At 44.4% G+C, this 13,855-nt stretch overlaps 1 protein-coding gene across 4 annotated transcripts in view; it reads left to right on the forward strand.

The window, feature by feature from the left end:
* The first annotated feature begins 4,204 nt into the window (after positions 1-4,204).
* Positions 4,205-13,855, forward strand: part of PLP1 (proteolipid protein 1) — a 37,153-nt gene continuing 27,502 nt past the window's right edge. For 2 of the 4 annotated variants that reach the window (XM_053581240.1, XM_053581242.1), the window contains exons 1-2: positions 4,251-4,411; positions 12,903-13,089. In XM_053581240.1, the coding sequence (XP_053437215.1) occupies positions 4,408-4,411; positions 12,903-13,089 (191 nt within the window). In that variant the 5' untranslated portion in view covers positions 4,251-4,407. Of the gene's footprint in view, positions 4,412-12,902; positions 13,090-13,855 lie in introns of all 4 variants that reach the window. The other 2 variants (XM_053581239.1, XM_053581241.1) reach the window with 2 other exon arrangements.

The raw sequence follows: 13,855 nt of genomic DNA on the forward strand, positions 1-13,855 counted from the left end.
CACTGATTCTACAAACTGCAGGACACTTGCCTCTGCTCTGGATTTTGAACATGAGCTTCCTATTTAGCCTTAAAAGTACAGAAGGTTGGAAACCTGGGACACAGCAATCCAAAGCCTGTCTACCCTCCCCTGGGCTGTTCTTGTTCAGGGCAGAGGCTCTCTATTCAAACATTCTTCCAGAGCAGAACAATCATTAAAGCAACTTCCAAGCAATGAGTCTGGAGAGAGGCATTCTAGTGGTGGCCCTGTCCCTTGCCTGAGGTGGCATCAAGAAAGCTACCTCTGTACCTCATCAGTCATATGGAACAAATAGCATTAGTCTACCAGGTTAGGTAAGTATTTCACAGCCAAGTGTAGTATTATTTCTGCTGTACTCAGAGATCATATCAAACATGCACCTTCTCTGCAAGGGCCACACTGACAAGTGTGGCCAAGTTTTCATGGGGGTTCTGTAAAGAGATGAGTTCTGTGGAAAGTGGATTTCTCCACATTGCAAGTGGCTATGTGGTGCTGCTCCTCAGGCACTCTTTATTTTATTTTAGATAGAATTTCTCCTTGTTTCTCTGGCTAGATTGCAGAGGGGGCTTTATTAGCTCACTGCAACCTTAAATTCTTGGGCTCAAATTATCTTCCTGCCTCAGTCTCCTGAGTAACTGGGACTATAGTTTGTGCCACCACACCTGGCTAGGTGTTTTTTTTTTTCTTTGTCCCCTTAGAGACAGGTCTTTATTTTGTTTGGGCTGGTCTTGAACTCATGACCTTAAGCCATCCTCTTGCCTTGGTCCCCCAGAGTCCTAGGATCAGAGGCGTGAGCCACTGGGCTCAGCTATACATCTGATTCTTTTGGCTTCCAAGCTACTCTTTACTCCATCCCCAAACCATAGGCACCTCTCCCTTCCCAAACATACCTTCAATCCACCACCTATCCCTGTCCATCCTCACACTACCCCCTAAATCTTCAGGAGATGTAGAAGAATATGCTCCACTGCCCTCTTCCACTCCATACCAGTTCAAAGTATGTGACATCCAGGCTCTCAGCCCTCAGTTCCCTTGGCCAGAAAGGCATGGCCAAGCCGATTGGCATGAAATTGGGTGTGGAAAGTTCTAGCCACAAGTACATAGGACATAATATACTGTTTGCCTACCAGCTAGCCAGTCTATGCCAGGGCCAGAAAAGCTGCAAGAAGCAGCCTCTTGCCTTCTCAAATTTGGTCTGTGAAGATATTATGTTGGGAAGGAGAAGAAAAGCTTTAGAAGCCCCAATGCCAGCAGGTGAACGCAGGCTCTTACTGGCACTGTGCTTTCTCTTGTCCTCTCTACCATCTCCTCTGCAGGCATGGGGAAGTAGGTCACCAGGTTAGGCACTTGAGCCTTTGTCTAGTTTCTTGGAAGAAATTCACTGGGCTTTTCTAAGTTTCAGAGTTCAGTCTATACAAGTGGGAGCAAAGAGAACCCACTTGCTCTGACCTTCAGGAATTTGGTACTATGGGGAACACAGACCAGAGAGGGGGTAATATCCAGGTGTTCTGGAGTTACTTGCAAGAAAGCTGTACAACCAAACCAAGCTCTGATCAAGGGGGCCCATATTTTCTGACGTACCAAAAGAATTGCCATGAAGCAAAGTGTTTATGAGTTTCACACAATTCTACATTGTTCCCATAGGCACCCAGTGCAGACAGCAGACTGTCACCAAGAAGGCTGGCAGTGCCCTCTTGAGGAATCCCTGTGCACTGCTGGGAGTCCAGCTGGGCATTTTTCCAAAGGTACTCAGTAGAAGCAATGGAAGCAGAATCACAGAAATAGGTTAGGGTAGGTGGATAAAAATGGCCTCTGGGGGACCTGGAAAGAAACTCTACAAGAAATGCTGTGGGGAAGGCCCAGGAGAGAGGGTACTCAGGGGGTGCTGAAGATGTACAGAGCAACTGGAACCCACTAGATCCTAGGGAGTTAGGAACTGTAAGGCACTGGGGACAGCGAATGTGACACAATCGTCTAACTGAGCCCCTGTCCTGGCCCTGGGCATAAGAATGAGGCAGAGAGAGGAAGATATGTTCCCTCAAGGAACGTGAAGAGAAAAAGAAAACAGCAGAGAGACAGACACACAGAAAGAAACAAAGATGTGTAACAGATGCAGAAAGACAGACTTGAGGAGAAAACTAAATAATAGCGATGGAGGAAAGGAGGAGAGAGATGTGTGTGAGGGGAACATGGTTGATAAATTGGAATCTATGAGTTTATTTGGAACACACATTTTCTTCTGAGCAGCTTATCTATCCTCAGAGTTGTTGCAGAGACTCTGGGGAAGATTCATGAGAAGGCTCAATGTGAGCCATTTCCCCTGTGTGCAGAACTATCTCATCTATTCGAGTTCAGAAGGATCATCTCTCTCATCCTCTAAATCAGAACTCCCAATGTTTGGGCTCAGTTCCTTCTGCCATCTGATGAGCTGAGAGCACATGTTTGACAACTTCTTGCTTTAGGCCCTGCCCCTCCTACAGGGCTATTCCAATGACCACCCAGAAGTTCAATACTGGCACAACCCTACAACCGAGCTCCCACAGCAGGCAGAGTCTCTGAGTGGAGAGCAAGGCTGGGGAGGGCAGGGGCGCTAAGGCACTTTTCCATCTACTCATATGGCCTCATTCTGGTCTGCTCTGAAAATCTATTACTACACCATTCTGCAAGGGGAAGGGTTTCCAGGGATCCTTTCTCTTTAGAGCTGGTATAAGAACAAAGGATCTAGAGTTCCAATACTCTGAGCAACAATCACACACTGCAGGATTCGGCTGCCCTGTGTACACCCAGAGGCATCTGCAGAAGACTCATTTCCTAATAGCAGAGCCTAAGCTTGAAACATGTCCAAGGTCACAGCCCAAAGAGAAAACTGTAAGGCACAATCTTGCTTCTTTCCCCCATAGGAAGGTTCTAGGTTTTGCTTGATATCTGCCTCCTCTCTTCTCTTCCCCCAAGGCAAAGACACAGGAAAAGTTCCCAAAGGCCATATCTTCCTTCCCTGGAGTTCTAACAGATGCTCCCTCCTTCTATGTATATGCCAACCAGTTTCCTTTAAGGCCATCTATGGGAGGACCCTGGCCTCTAGGTCAAGAGAGCTGTGCCTTACTGAGGCTTCTGAAGGGAGAGAAGACACTGACAAGGAGCCCAGATCGACACCACTTCTGTTCTAGAAAACCTTCTCAGGCTGATCCCACCTGGCACTGGGCACTCAAATACCTTCACAGTCTTTAGAAATAACTTATTGGCAAGGAAGTTTACATATAGTATTTCCCTACTTTTTGCTGTGGCTGTTTTTTCTTAGTATTTCTTTTTCTGAAGCAAAGACTATATTTTACTTCTCCTTTTCTCCACCCTCACTGCAAACTGCTGCTTCACCCCAACCCACTCCCTGCCTGGCCTTAGCTCCCTGATGAAAACATTACATTCTCAGGATGGAATTTTGACTGAATCCCAGGTCATATCTCAACATCGATCATCCTCTTTGAAAATCCCTCACATACTCAACTCCAGCCTTTTTGTTAGCTTAGACTGTGAACTTGCACAGGACTTGCCTCGCTCTGGGTCTCTGTTATCCTAGCTGTACAATTATTACAATTCTAGCTTCCCCCAGTTTAGCCACAATCTGTTCATGGAATCAACAGCTTGCATTTTGTCCTCATTCAGTTGAAACTGAAAAGGATTTGGAAGAAATTCTTTTAAGAGAGAAATTTTTCTTCTCTATTTTGTTTGTAGAGCTGGGTGGGGGGAGGAGTGCTTATTTGCCAAGGAGGAGGGGGAGGGGAAAGGTGGACAGGGCCAAAGGCAGCTAGCTAGGTGTGAGGGATGGGGCTGGGGCAGATTTGGGAGGACTCTGGGAGACAACACCCAGGATTTTGACCCTGACATTCTGTCAGGGCTACCACTTCCGTGGCTTCTCATGCTTGTGCTGCTACATAAATACCAAATAGACCCAAAGATCATCTGGAGGCTTCCAGGACCTCTTCATTTTATTTCCATCCCCAGTCCACTTTTCCATATGTCTCGAAGCAAAGTGAAATTCCAGGCAAGCCTTAGGGAAAAAAGGAAGAAAATGAAACAATTGGCAGTGAAAGGCAGAAAGAGAAGATGGAGCCCCTAGAGAAGGGAGTATCCCTGAGGAGGTGGAGACAAGGGGAGGAGAAGGGGAGGAGGAGAGGAGGAGAGGAGGAGGAAAGCGGGCCTGTCCCTTTAAGGGGGTTGGTTGTCAATCAGAAAGCCCTTTTCAGTGCAGGAGAAGAGGACAAAGATACTCAGAGAGAAAAAGTAAAGGACTGAAGAAGGAGACTGGAGAGACCAGAATCCTTCCAGCTGAACAAAGTCAGCCGCAAAGCAGACTAGCCAGACGGCTACTATTGGAGTCAGAGTCCCAAAGATATGGGTGAGTTTCAAAAACTTTAGCATTGAAGATTCAAGCAGGCACAGGAATTCATAAGTCAGTTTCCAACTTTGGGGGGTTCGGGGTTTAAATCAGTTGTGTTTTGGCATTTGTTTTCTTTTTTAATTTCTTAGCATTCAATTAGATTAACTCCTTCTCTGCTGTACTGAGCATGATGCTTTATTGCCAGAGAATTCCAGCAGCATGTGGAGAGTTCCACAGGTCCTTGGAGAGAGTGTCCTGCAGGATGGATGTGGTCATGTGTCTTCCTATCCCCTTACTTCTCTCTGCCTTCTCTTTTCTTCCAAGGCCCTGGTAATGGCCATGCCAGCTGGAACCCCTAGTTCTGCTGGAGGCAAATGAGTGTTGACTATCCCTCATGTGTACAAAATAACTGCTTGCTTTATACAAACTTTGGACCCTGTTTGACATTAGTAAGAAGTTGGGGGATCAGGCAAGCTGGACTCAGGCTTGCCATGGCTGAGGAGCCATTCTCATGTACAGGAAATGAAAGTAAAGTCCTCAGTATCTTTACTATGGAGACAGATAGGGGTAAGGATGTACGTGTGTGTGTGTGTGTGTGTGTGTGTGTGCGTGTGCATGCACACACACATACAGATAGCCATTTCTAGCAAAAATCACAGACTTAGCATACTTCCTAAGGGCATGGCTCAGACTCTGAATCTCTGCTATGACAAGAAAGCTGCTGGGACCTTAGGGCACTTGATGAATTACTTGAGTGCTGAGGACTGCTCTAGGTTCCTTGAACAAAGAGAGAAGCTATGCAGTTCCAGTATCTGGGTCTTCTCAAGTAAGGTGTGCAGAGCACAATTGTCTTTGTCCACACGGGATGCCTCACAGGTCATGTAGGCATTGCTCAAATTTGTCAAAACAGGAGTAGCAGTTTGAATACATGCTAAATGAAATGAGACTTGATTGTCCAGTGTATTCCTCATCAAGGGTAGTACCAAGTAGATTCCAACAACATCATGGCGATAGGTTTTCAATAATATTGAGCTGGTTCAACCTTTAGATTGTTTCATGAGGCAACACTAAGCTCTTTGAAGCATACGAAAGCACTGGACTAGGAGTCAGAAAAATCACGTTCAAATCCAAGATCTTCTGCTTATGAACTACATGACCTCAGGCAGGTCACTGTGATTCACCATTTCATCTGGAAATTGGGGATAGCAATGATTGCGAGAATCAAGTAATTATGCTGTGGAAGTCCTTTTAAAATGGGCAAGATCTATAAAAATTGCAAATCATAATAATGCTGATTATTATATGATAATGTGTGTACAGGTTGACTCTTACTTTTTCCAGGGTGGTTGTGTTTTTTTGTATGTTTGGATAAGAATCATTTGACTAAGTAGGTGTGGTCAGATGAGAGGTGAATGTTAGAGAAATTGAACTCTTGCCTTGGGTAACATCAGGAACCCTTTCTAATGTTACCTGATCATTAGAAAGGGTTGTGCATTAGAAACAGAAAGGGAATAAAAAGGATGTTGAATATTACTTCCTCAGGGGTTGAAATCCTTGAAGAAAGGCAGGAACAAATAAAATGACCACAGGAAGAGTTTTTTGTTATGGAGGTTAAATGTTTTCTCCAAAGGAAGAATGACACAGGTAAAGGCACTGTAGAGGATGTGTATTGGGTCCCAACTCCTGGCACTGGGCAATACTTTGGCCAGGTACACATGATGGAGTAGCCCCTGAGTTTTCAGTTATTCAAAAACATAGACCGTCTCTAACACGATACTGTTACTACTTCTGATGTGGAGTATGTTGCCCTTTAATGACCGCAGTAGACAAATTATGTCATGGAATTTGGGATTGGAAGGAACTTTAGAAATTATCTGATCCAACCTTCACTTCAGGATTCATTTCTACAACAACCAACTAAATGTTCATACAGCCTCTGCTTAATCACCTTCAGAAACTCCCTCAACCATATAGAATTCCTTAGGTTAGGAAGCAAAGAGGAACACTGAATTCGGTAGCATCTGCACAAAAAGGTTTATGGGGGAAATGATAGCTCATTAAACACTGTTTCAGTTTGGAAGGGGCATGTTCCAAATGAATCTCTGGGATAATGAGGGAACCAGGATGAAGCCAAAGAGCAGTAGCTGATTATTCTCAGTATAATGGCTTCAGTAACACAATGTCATCACTGAACATCAAAACATTGGCTTTTGCAAGCCTGTTGTCTGAGAACAGTGGCTGTTACCCTGGTAACTGGACTGTGATGCTTCCCTCCGAAAGCGGCTGTTTGCTGAGCAGTGTAGTTTTGGCTGGCTCAGAGTAAGTGGGTGTAGCCTAGGCAAAATGTGTGGCAGCAGATCCAGTTTTACAAAATGCCTGAAGACTAACTAAATCCCATCAGAATGGCAAGAATGCCCCAAGAATGCCAGGAGCTAAAAAGAAACCAGATCCAAACTAGTGTGTTCACTTACTCTCCCTATAGACATTGACTAAAATTGTCATGGACAGTCTTCCCCATCCCACTGCTCACCTTGGCCTCTGCAGAGAACCAGGTAGAACCAGCTCTTGGAGAACCAGGTAGATTGAAAGGCCTGCCCTGCCTTGGGTAACTTTTGTCCTGGCTCTGAGCTAGGAAACCCATACATTTACTCAACAGCTTGACATCTAGAACTATTCTCTCAGAGCTGTCTGAGTAGTAAAAACCTCAACCCTGGGAGGTGGCCGGGAGGGGCAATATAGTTTCCAAGCCCATTAAGATGATCCCTTGTCAGGGGCATCTTTTTCCTTCATCGCTTTTTCATGTATCTTTTTGAAGCCTTAAAAACTATCTTCCAGGTACAGCTCTTTGTCTTGAAAGAAAAAAATGGTAGAAATGCCCTCTCTGCCCTTGGCACTTCAGGTCTAGAAAAGATCAAGTGAGGGAAGTGACATGGTCAGGAAGGGTCAAAGCAGCCATGGTAGGTGGACAGAGCAGCTTTCTTTCCCTTTCTTTCCTGCTCTCAGGCCCTACTCAGTGCCAAATTTACACCAAAATCTCAGGAAGACCTGATTGATTAATCCCTCTTGGCTATTACAAAATAGTCTCATGGGTTATCTCTCAGCTCTGTACTGGCCTCTGAGATGTCTGCCAGGCAGGGCTCTGGAAAAGAGTCAGTGAAATCCCAAGGAAGAGAATAAGGTTCCTCAAATCAGCTTAAACCTACAACCAAGGAGAGAGGAGAAATTAGTGGGAGACTGACCTCAGGATAAAGGGATGGTTACTGTTGTTTCTAGTGCCAGTTGCTTCTGTTTCATTTTCCCATAAATGAGCAAGATGGAGACAATGTGCCAGCCTCCCAATGTTTGCACATAGATTGGCATGTGTGTATCTCTCTCTCTATATATACATATGTATATATGTATATGTATATATATATATATGTCTAAAAAGGATTGGGAAGGTAGGGAACAAGGTGGTCCAGATGCTGTTTCCATGGTAATAATAATACATGTCTGAAGAGGAGGCCAAGATTCCTTTTTATTTAACCTTGTGACTATTCAGCAGGAGTTGATTCCTAGGCCCTGGAGGCTGCAGGCCCCTTTCCAGCACTTGAATGTGGCACTTGCTGATATCATGGGGGAAAGATAACATTATAGGCATGGTATTGTCTGACTAGGATAAGGCCAGAATTAAAAGTCTTTGTCTTTGGCATCTCCAGATGTTTTACTCCTAGAACCCACCCACTGATCCTCATCTATCCCTAGTACCAGTCACGGCTGTTCTAGCCTCTTAGTCTTGTCAACTGCTATGGGCCCTGATCAAGGAGGCCTCTGTTTGTGGGGTGAGGCTACAGGGTGGGTTCTGGGAGGAGGGTAAGACTGTAGTGCAGATTAGAGACTTAGGGAGATGGGGCCAGTTTCTCACTCAATGAGTCTTCCTGTTGTTTAGCTCTATTGTATACGGTTCTTCTATCTCTCCCTTTGTCAGCTGGATTCAAGGGACAGGCTGGGAATTATGCAGGGTACAATTGGTCTCTTTCTACTATTCCTTTCCATGAAAACCCTTCCTCTTCTTTTGATGAGTTCCCAGATTCATACTGAATTTCCATCATGGAGCTGGTCCTTGAGGCGTGCCCAGGGCATGGGAAAGGAGGGAGGGCTTGGGAGCTCTTGGAGTGTGGTTAAAGAGACAGCATTAAACTGGTTCCTTGATAGATCTGGATCTGTATTAGACAGGACATCAGATCTGTTAAGGTCTGTCAGGCCCCTGTGAAGAGAATTGGTGAGAAGGGCTTGACGTTCTACTACATATTTATTTGAATAGTTTTGGGAGTTGGCAGATAGATGTAAGTAGCCCTGAACTGATCTTTTGCCTTTGCTTTTATTTTGTTCACAGGACTTGGTCATACCCATTTTAACACCTGATTATAGGTAGCTTTGGTTTTTGATTCACAGACATAAGTTTGTTATCTCCAACAAGATTGCAAACTCTCTGAAGAAAGAGATGTTTCTCATAGTGTCTATGTCACTGATAATGTGCTTAGTGCTTATGTTGAAGTCACATAAACAGAAGTGAAAGGAAAACACTGGAGAGGGTCATTATTTTTCTCCGTAACTGCTCATCAGAGTCAGACAGCTTCATCCTAATAGGATGCACTGAGTAATATTATTACTATATAGTTCTTTTATGCCAACTCTTCCATGGTACAGCATGGAGATGTGAGAATGTCTCTTGAAGAGAGCCAAGGAACTTCTCCAAAATCTCTCCCAGCCTTCCTGAATCAAATTCACATTCTTTTGAACATGAGGAGTTCAGAAACGAAGAGCCTGCTGTTTCAGGCCATTGTTCACACATACCCAAGGACATTTCTTGGGCTGTGAAAAATCAAGGAGAACCCAATGGACTTTTTCTGGACTGCTTTGATTGTTACCTATTTTGATGAAAAGACAGTTTCTTGCATATTCTGAGTTTTTCTCAGTTCGAATCAAAATTGATTTTTGCTTGGACAGACTAACTGAAATTCTTCACTTCTGCTGAACTTAAATGCCCTCAGAGCAAACATTTCATCTCAATTGTGAAGAGATGGACATCTGATGGTTATTCTGATGTCATTGAACTGTATGTAGCTCAATAGTGATAGATTTCTCCAAAGGCCAGTTATTTTAGACTACACATTAGAGACTTATTAAAGCCTATGTCCTTTTTGTCCTTTGCTTTAAGCAGTAGTGAGGCAGCAAAGGGGATGCTAAGTTACCTGAATGCTAGGAAAATAAAGGAAAAATGGATGAAGAAAGACTATCATCTCTCTCAAACCTTATCCCTTATCACCCAATAAGAACATGACCCATGGCACTCTCAGGTTATTTGGCTGATGAATGAAGGATCACACTTCATTATTTTCCCTGTCATCTACACAGCCCTGGAGGAGGGCATCAGTTAAAGTGTAGAGTGGAATTCCCTGTTTGGTTAGCAAGAGTTCAAGTTCTTCCATTACTGATCACACCTGCACAACCACTTAGCCTTTCTCAGATGAAAAAGCTGGGGTGAGTGACTAGGGTACATTGCTCTCCTTACCCTGAGCTAAAGAAACAGTCCTATCATTGTTCCAAGAGTCTGACCCCCTGCCCACCCCCAGGACTGCAGGCCCCTGCAGAATACCAATGAGGCTCCTGAGATCTCAGGGAAGAACAAGGCTTCTTTGTCTGGGGGAGCCATGGAGGGCTCTGTCCAAGCCCTGACCCTGTGCTGGGGAGAGAGGGAACAGTAGGGTCACTGACCTTCCTCCCCCCCCCCAGCCTCCAGAGACCTTCTTTACTAGAAGAGTCTAAGAGTTTGGGGGTGGAGAGGAGTTGGTTAGGCAGAGAAGGAAAATGGCAGTACTGTTTACTTCCAACCTATTTTTCTTGACTTACAGGATGAATCTAGTATCTTTATCTTAACCTGTTGAGAAAGAGGAAGATCAATTTCTGGAATGTTTCCTGAGAACAAAGATCTATTTCGTCAGTTGTATTTTTCTCTTGGGTATACACGTGTGTATGTATACATACACACACACACACACACACACACACACACACACTTCCCATGGGCCAGTTCTGATGAGGCATTCTTCCCTAGAACTCTTGCAAAGTTCATACTAAGTAAACTCAGCCTCCACTTGCAGCAGGACAGCTACAAATTGACTGCTTATAGAGGCCAAGTTTTCTGGCAGCAACGCTTCATTTTGGAAAAGGAAAGGAACTCAGTTTTCCTACAAAAGTTAGCTACTTACTGTATTTGGCTTAGGCTTCTGAGCCTCATCTCTGGTGTGACATACAAGGATCTCTGAAGAAGAGGCTCTTTTTTTCTTTCTTTTTTTTTTTTTGAGACAGAGCCTCAAGCTGTCCCCCTGGGTAGAGTGCCGTGGCATTACACCTCACAGCAAGCTCACACTCTTGGGCTCAAGCGATTCTCCTTCCTCCACCTCCCAAGTAGCTGGGACTATAGGCGCCTGCCACAGTGCCCGGCTATTTTTTGGTTGTAGCTGTCATTGTTGTTTGGCGGGCTCAGGCTGGATTCGAACCCGCCAGCTCAGGTGTATGTAGGTGGTGCCTTAGCCAGTTGAGCCACAGGAGACGAGCCAGAAGAGGCTATTTGAAGGCCAGGAAAGTGCTGTTATTTCAGGAGATAATGAGTAATAGGACTCACTCCTTTTGTATGTCTGACAACAGAGACAAATACCTCTACCTTAGCTTTCTCATGATAGAGATACAATTTGGTTTTTCTTTTCTTTTTTCGCAGTTTTGGCCGGGGCCGGGCTTGAACTCATCACCCCTGGCATATGGGGCCGGCGCCCTACTCCTTGAGCCACAGATGCCACCCTACAATTTGGTTTTTCAAAATCTATTCACATTGATGCAATTCAGCCATGCAATTCACCAGGTGTTTAAGTGCTCAGGGATAAAAAGAAACTATGCCAGTATTAAGAGGGCCAAAGACTCCCTTTTCTCTGGTGCCCTGGTAATAGAGAAGTGAGCTTGGCTTAGAGAAATGCTTGAATATAAAAATCCAAACCTATGGTATCAATACAAATTATTTTCATTCTACATGATTATTAAAAAATAGCAGCTTCCTAGCAACATTTGCTTATTACTTTTGTGTGTGCATACTGTATGAATAGATATTCAAATCAGTCACTGTGTGTGCATAGTATGTGTGTATGTGTGCATATATAAACTCATAGATGTGAATTAAGGATTTTTGTCTGAAGAACTTGATAGTTTCATTTCTTCCACCTTTTGGGGATCTGGCCAAGAGGCCAGAGGGAGCTATTATTTTCCCCATCTAGTTGGTCATTTACTTGGCATTCGCTGAGTTTCATTCCATATGGCACCTTAGAGCATGGGACTAGTACTTGGGACACAGCTGTTTTCAGAGCCTGTGACTTCTTTTGTGCCTTTCCTATTTCTCAGTAACACTGGCATGTGGCCTAGGATACCAGATCGGAGGATCTCAGGGACTCTCAGCACTTTAAGACACCTGTGTTCCCAGGCCCTGGTGTGTTTTCCTAGTGCCAGAAAGATGTTTTATGCTTTGCTGACTTTGTATAAAGTCTGTCTGTAGTTGTATTGATGGAATCTTAGTATAGGACTGAGGGTGAGGACACTGGCCAAGCTACAGAATAGGGGGACAAAACAGCCATGAAAAGTGTCCAAAAATCATTAAGGCTGCATTTTTATTATTGTGAGTAATAGTAATCCTTCTATTATCGTTTATTATCTTATGCCAGTCCCCTCCTTCTCTTTGGACTGGTCCCCATATATCTAGACTAAGAAGAATTGCACATGTCTCTGCTACAAATATGCACAATGTTCAGGTATATCCAGGAGCTTGCAATTTCCAAAATTTTCTCCACCTTGAATGCTCTTTAGGCTCAAATTCTGTCTGACAATACCAACATCTGTCTGGCCTATACTCATCTTTTTCTGAAACTCCAAATGCATTTATCCTCTGTAACTACTTATTTGGCTGCCTGGAATTGTCAGTTGAAAATATTAGGTCTGCCTAGCTAATTCTTCCTTGGCAAACTAAGGACTCCCAAATGGCACAGTCTATGTCATTTCTGTGTTTACATCCCATATAACACCAAGCACAATACTGGGCACATAATAAACATTTATTTATTCTACACATAGTTGATGAACAATTAAAATAAGCATGCAAACAAATAGACTGGAATAATAAGAAAGGAGGGACTGATTTAATAATCTCTCCAGCTGGCTATTTGAATTGCTCATGTTCTAAAAAGACCACTATAAATTTTGGGAATTAAAGGTAAAGATTTATTTTGAAAAATGGAACAAAGTAAGGATTCTGGGTTGATCATACATTTCAAAAGCTAAAATCTCCAGCCTCTCCTTCTTTTGGACTTTGGGGTATCCACCCTCTCTGTGCCTATGGGCACAGAGGCTGGCTGGTCTGGCAGAGGGGTATGAGTGGTGTGAGCTTCCTAGTGTATGTGTCTGACTATTTCCCCTCCTTCTTCCCCAGGCTTGTTAGAGTGCTGTGCAAGATGTCTGGTAGGGGCCCCCTTTGCTTCCCTGGTGGCCACCGGATTGTGTTTCTTTGGGGTGGCACTGTTCTGTGGCTGTGGACATGAAGCCCTCACTGGCACAGAAAAGCTAATTGAGACATATTTCTCCAAAAACTACCAGGACTATGAATATCTCATCAATGTGTAAGTACCTACCCTCCCACACAGACCTCTTTTCCCTCTCTCCATCCTGGAGATACAGAACTCATCAGAATCTTAGTGACTAGCAAGGCACTGGGGAAGAGCAAGACAGGAATCCTGAGTCTTTCCTCTGTGTGCAGATTCCACCTCCACCACATCTGAAACCCTAAATCAGAGGAAAGTGCTAGATTCAGAAAGAGGAGGCCTATCTGCATGCCAGCTCCCTCCCACCCTCTCCTTGTTTCCTGACATGTGTTCTGACTTCTGCTAGGTGTGGTTAATATTGCCTGAGTTGGGGCCTCTCCAACGGTAGGTACAGAGAACCCAGGAGGAGGCACAAGGACGGGGCAGAGTGAGATGGCTGCTCCTAGTTTGACACGCTGCTGGAGTCTGCTCAGGTTTATTATTAAACATCTCCTGTTCCTAGAACAAGTTAGGCTCTCTTCCTTCTTCCTTGTTGTTCCTTCACCTCTCTTCCTTGTTATCTAGCTCCTTTCTCCTGTGTGGTAGCATCCCTAAAGGCTCCAGCAAGTAGAGTAGGGCACTGGTTCTGCAGATGGCAGGGAAAGAAGGAGGCAGGGGAGAAGCATATGCTGCTGCCACCCACTCCCTGTCTTTATTTACTTCAATCAAGAAAAGGTGAAAACGTGCAGGATGAGCCTAGTGATTCCTCTAAAGCAGTGGTCCCCGACCTTTTTGGCCCCAGGGATGAGTTTCATGGAAGGCAATTTTTCCACAGAAGGGCAGTGGTGGGGAATCTGAAAGGAGG

Source organism: Nycticebus coucang, chromosome X (assembly GCF_027406575.1).
Source record: "Nycticebus coucang isolate mNycCou1 chromosome X, mNycCou1.pri, whole genome shotgun sequence".
Classification (NCBI taxonomy): domain Eukaryota; kingdom Metazoa; phylum Chordata; class Mammalia; order Primates; family Lorisidae; genus Nycticebus; species Nycticebus coucang.